General features: G+C 48.1%; 2 protein-coding genes across 2 annotated transcripts in view; one reads left to right on the top strand and one right to left on the bottom strand.

The window, feature by feature from the left end:
- CCDC58 (coiled-coil domain containing 58) overlaps window positions 1-409 on the bottom strand; it is a 24,178-nt gene extending 23,769 nt beyond the window's left edge. Inside the window, exon 1 of the mRNA XM_019516081.1 lies at window positions 301-409. Within this exon, the coding sequence (XP_019371626.1) occupies window positions 301-351 (51 nt within the window). The 5' untranslated portion in view covers window positions 352-409. The remainder of the gene's footprint in view (window positions 1-300) is intronic.
- A 111-nt stretch (window positions 410-520) lies between these two features.
- FAM162A (family with sequence similarity 162 member A) overlaps window positions 521-5,520 on the top strand; it is an 18,616-nt gene continuing 13,616 nt past the window's right edge. Inside the window, exons 1-3 of the mRNA XM_019516082.1 lie at window positions 521-596; window positions 1,425-1,550; window positions 4,226-4,334. Coding sequence (XP_019371627.1) covers window positions 581-596; window positions 1,425-1,550; window positions 4,226-4,334 — 251 coding nt within the window. The 5' untranslated portion in view covers window positions 521-580. The remainder of the gene's footprint in view (window positions 597-1,424; window positions 1,551-4,225; window positions 4,335-5,520) is intronic.

Consider the following 5,520-nt stretch of genomic DNA (forward strand, 5'->3'; position numbering starts at 1 on the left):
GAAGGAGACGGGCAGGGCCGTCCCGCGCAGGAGCCCGCACGTCCGTCTGTACAGCGGGCTGTGGGGGCCTCCGCTCTTCTATCTGCGCCGGACTCCAATACATGCGCAGGGCCCGCAGGTGGGGCTGTCCGGGCCCGGGCACCGCAGCACTGGGCAGCAGGATGCCCGCCCATCCGTCCCCGGCATGGGCCGGCCCAGGCAGAAGCGAGAGCCCGGGGCGGCACGAGGCCGGCTGCGGCCAGGGCCCGCGCGCACCCGTCTCCGCCGCTGTAGGCCCCCCCGGGCTGCCCTCGCCCCCACCTGGAACTCGGCGAAGTCCTCGCAGCCCGCACCTTCACCGGGCGCCGCCATGTTGGGGAGGGCGGGAGCCTCCGGCCAATCAGGACGTGGGGGGAGGGGGCGAGCCGGCTGGCGCGTGCAGCCAGGGGTGGTGGAGTCGCGGCGCACGCGCAAACCCTGCCCCTGGCCCTGCCGCCACCTGATTCGCCCTCGGCTCGGCTTGGCGTGCGCACGCGCAGAAGGGGGGGGGAAGTGACATTGGAGCTCGGCCCGGGCCTAGGAGCAGCTGCACGGACTCACCATGGGGGTGCTGCCCGGTGAGTACCCGCCCCCCTGGCGGTCCCGGTCCTGGTCCCGGTTTCGGGGGCTCAGACCGAGCCACGGAGCCGCCCTGCGGCCGGTCGGGCTCGGGCCCCTCTTTCCTTCCTCTCCTTTTCAAAAGGATTGAAAGCGGGGCCTACGCAGCAAGTAAAAGGGCTGAAGTTTCCACAAAAAAAGAGAGACTTTCTCTTTGTGAAACTAGCCTGCGGTTGAGGGGCGTGAAGCAAGTGGTTTTAGGGTGCCTGGCAAAGACCTCGTAACTCAGCATTTCCCTGCATGTAGCACGAGCTGCCATCAGGCTTCATTTAGCTTCCACCTGTGCCTTTTTCTTTTCTTTTCTTTTCCTACCTAGCAAGACAGCTGGCTCATCACTGTGTACTTTTTCTTTGCCTGTCTACCTCTGCCTTAAGTCTGTGCTGACCTTTGGGGTATGGAAAGTCAGATAAAAGCCTAGTGCGTCCTGGAAGCAGCACTGCCCAAACTGAATGTGAGGCATCTGAAAGTAGAAGTGAAATGCAGTTGCTACATGTCCCATTGTCTTTAGGAAGTTGCATCACTCTCCATGTCTGTGCGGGCAGGGCAAGTTCAGGCACAAGTACTAATATGTTCGGTTTTCTGTTCCTCTCAAGCTCTGTTGTTACACCCTTAGCATCCTGTTCCATTGCAATATGTCTTCACCTCATCTTTTTTGTCCTAGCTTCCAGCATGGAGAGTTACTCTGTTTCTTATACAGTATCCTGCGTGTCTACCTCTCACTCTCCGTTTCACTACGAGCTCTTTGGATTCTGTTCAGTCCTTTACTGTCTGTTTCTTCTGGTTTGCAGTCAGACCGATGACGATGTTGCAGAAGAAGGTTCCACTGAGTCTGAGGCTGACTAAAGGGATGGATCTGAGGATAAGGAGAGGATTCTGCAGTAAATCCCAGGAGGGGATCAATCAAAACTTGAAAGGTAGGGGTTTGGGGCAAGCTGGAATTAGTTCATCAGCAGATCAGGTCTGTAGTAGTGTCTGATCTAGGTATTTTTGTTTCTTCTCTTCACAGAACATCAAGCTTTAAATACAGGTTTCTCTTGCTTTATGCAGTACATGGGTTCCTGGAAAATGGTGCATAACTCAAATTTGCATAAAGGGAACCCACTTTATTATGTAACAAATAGGGATATGTTCCAACATCTCAACTGTACTGACCCCCAGACCCATTTCTACCACTTTTACAAGACAATTTCGGTATTCACCAGCAGCAGACAGTACACAAGCCCAGGGTGGTAGTGAATGTTTAGTTGGAGTGAAGAGAGTGGTGAAGTCTCCATTGATGGACCAGAGAGAGGGATAGGAGGTAAGCAAGTGGGATGTTTAGAAGCTATAATCGGGATGGCAACTACAGAAACATGTCACAGACGACAAGCAAGGAGCACAGATCCACACAGGAGAGACTATATTTTGGTGTGTGTCACTCCCACAATGCACTGCACAAAGTAGCTGACTGTGGACTTGCGCTACACTGATCACATAAGAGTGAACTTACCTCACATATAATGAATTTTTGGTATAAAAAGGGTCATTGTATAAGAGCAAATTCACACATACAAAACCTACATAAAGCAAGGGAAATCTGTATTTTGTTTTCTTCTTATTTCCATGATCATCCTCGAGGCTCTTCCAGCTGGCACCTGAGACCTTGACTGTGCTAAAGATATTTCACATTGACCATGATTTGAAGGCAGTAATGTCTAGATCAGTGGTTCTCAACCTTTTTTTGTACCAGGACACATTTGTGGCCAGTCCCAACCCAGTGCCCCTAACTCCCTACCTACTGCCTCCCAAGGGGGGGGGATGTGGGGCCCCAAGCAGCTCCTTGCAGGCTGGAACTCTGCCAGCCTGCAAGGGGAAAGCCACAGTTCCCCACATTTTTCTTCTTTAAAGAAGAAACCATTTGTAAAGCTTGTTCACGACCCTTTCATATATTCTTGTGGGCACTGCTGAAACTAAAGAGGAGAAGGAATCATATACACAAAGAACTTCTTTATGGTAAATGTTTCCAGAATCTGGAACAGGTTTCCAGGGGAGGTGGTTGCTTTCACCTACCTTGGGGATGTTTAAGAGGAGGCTGAACAAGCACCTGGCTGGGGTTATCTGAACCCAGCACACTTTCCTGCCCATGGCAAGGGATCAGACTTGATTATCTATTGAGGTCCCTTCCAACCCTAACAGCCATGAAATGAGCAGAATCAATGAGAACAAATGAAAAGCTAGCAAATCTTACTTAATGCCTTGCAGATTTGGTGTTTCTGAGGCCAAAGGAAATGCTGCATAAACCACACTTTGCCCAGAATCATGCTCCAGAATCTAAGCTTCCATTTCCTAAAAAGCCACAGGCCTCATTCTCCATTGCCTTGCACCTTCTGTCATTATTGACACCTATGCAAAATAGGCATAAGGTACATCATGACAGGGAAGTGTTTCCCAAATTGTGGGGTGTGCACCATAAGGCCAGTGAAAGTATGAAGCTAGCTGGGGTTGGTGAGGTGAGGACTGACTGTTAAACTGTTGTCCAGAGATTTAGCTTATATTAACAGAAGTCATTAGTTACCAGGGCTGCAAAAGAGCTTTCAAAATGTGATGTAAATGTAATCACTGATAACTATATCTCCAGAAGTTTGTAGAGTGTCTGAAACACTTGCTCCAACATGTGAACTGCTTTACACACTTCCAGTGCAACAATTTCTAACTTGCATCTCAAGGATCACATTTTAAATGACAGCTATTTCTAACAACTATTTTGCTGTCCATAGATCTACGAATAGCATCTGACGAAGTTGTTACCTACAAAAGTTCATGCCTCTCTTTAAGGTGCCACCTACCTACCCTGCCTTCTGTCAGAATGATCGTGCAGTGCATAGGAAAGGCAGTTTCATGGATTACTGCTTGCTGAGAGTCTCAGTGCTGTTTTGACTATCATACCACTTCTAAATATACATACTTTTTACTGGAACAAGTGGCCAACTCTAGAATATTGTGGGAGCATTCTGAATGTATAATTACTGGGATAAGAACTAAAACTAGGACTTAAAATTTCCCTTGTTATCATTAGAAGAAAAATTTCCCCAGGTCTGCAGTAAAATACTGGATTTGAATCTGAATTTAATGATGTATCTTATGAATGGAAATGAAAATCAGAATTCTTTTAAAAAAGGCAAGGGCATTGACCTTGACCAAAATTTTACTCAAATATTTACACGCTAGCTTCCCAACTACCTCTTAAAATTATCACCGTGGTAAAAATAGTCTCGCTGTCTGTCTCTCATCCTTGGTCAGTACATGTCATACCAGGCCATGTGTGGCCAGGTCTGCACCCAGCATCAAAAGAAACAGTTAAGAACCAAGGGGAGCGCACACAGTCAGAGCGTAGGGAAGCCAGAAGTCAGAAGATCTGTCTGAGGAACAGAGTCAGAAATCCAGAGGGTCAAGCCAGATCTGGGATCCAGGAGATCAAACCAGAACCAGGCCAGGAAGCCGAAAGGTTAAGCTAAAATCAGGGTCCATGGGCAAGGAGATCTGTGGTGTTCAACCTAACTGGTATTGTTTTAACTATAATGATAGTCTTTCTTGTCCTCGTTTGGTTTAGGTCAGCCTTCATTCAAAATGCCAGGACACAGGCCCACAGACTGGGACAAGAGGATTTTCCTATGGTCAGGCCGTTTCAAAAAAGCAGAGGATATACCAGAGACTGTCTCGTAAGTTCCTGAAGTTATAAGCTAGAGATTGTCTACATACTGATGAGGTACTTGTGCCCTTCTCCAGAGCTTCCTTTCCTAGAGCTGAGTAGGTTTCTGTAGGTGAAAGAAAATTGTGCAGAATCAAACACTTCTCAGTTTTTAGCAGTTGTGATGTCTGGAGCATGGGATGCCTGGAATCTTACGCTGTTGTGATCTTTGATGGAGGAACTATATATCAATTGCCTGGAATTCTTTAATTTAGCCCATTGGATTGATTGTTCCAAAGGGAAGTCTAAAAGTATGGGTCAGATCATTTAAAAAAAAACCTGAATCAACTAATTTTGGAATATGGATGAACTATCATGTTATAGCAAGTTAACATACAGCAGTAGTCACCAACCAGTGAATCTCGATCCACCGGTAGATCTCGGAGCCGCTTGCAGTATATCTTGGAGCACGCACATGCCCTGGCCCAGCAGGTCAGTTCTTGGGGGAGGGAAGAGGCCGGGGCTAGATCGAGGCCCTGGCAGAGAGGGACAGTGCTGCAGAGGCAGGAGCAGGGATAAATTGAGTGGGGCCCTGGCTGGGTCAGACTTACCTGCTGGGGATGCATACCTCCAAATAATTTTTTCTCCCTCTGTCTTGATCCGGCCCCCCCTTCCCTTTCCACAGACTTAACGTGCTGGGTGGGGGGGAGGATGGGGTGGCAGCACACAGTAGATCTTGGGTTGCTTTTAAATGTCAAAGGTGATCTACTTGAAAAAGGCTGGAGACCACTGACTACTTTAAAAAGGTTGGAGAGGATTATGGTGGGGCAGCAGAGATGTAGTAATACATGTAACCTCTCCCTACCCCACCACGCTCAAAGCAAAAATATCCTCATCCAAATAATCTTAGACAAGTGATTCATAGAATCATCATAGAATCATAGAAGTAGGGTCGGAAGGGACCTTGTAGATCTTCAAGTCTGAACCCCAGCCTGGGCAGGAGAAAAAACTGGGCTCAAATGATCCCAGCTAGGTAGGCATCAAGCCTCCTCTTAAAGACCCCCAGGGTAGGAGCCAGCACCTAGTTAGATGGATTGTCTAACCTAGTCTTAAAGTTGACAAACAACCCTCTTCTGCAGCTATCTGTAGAAAGAGGTCTTTAGCTATGTTAGTTTGAAGGCAGGCAGGGCAAGGTAGCATTTCCTGAAACAAGTCAA

This window comes from Gavialis gangeticus, unplaced genomic scaffold, assembly GCF_001723915.1.
Source record: "Gavialis gangeticus isolate Ggan-Ray unplaced genomic scaffold, GavGan_comp1, whole genome shotgun sequence".
NCBI classification, from domain to species: domain Eukaryota; kingdom Metazoa; phylum Chordata; order Crocodylia; family Gavialidae; genus Gavialis; species Gavialis gangeticus.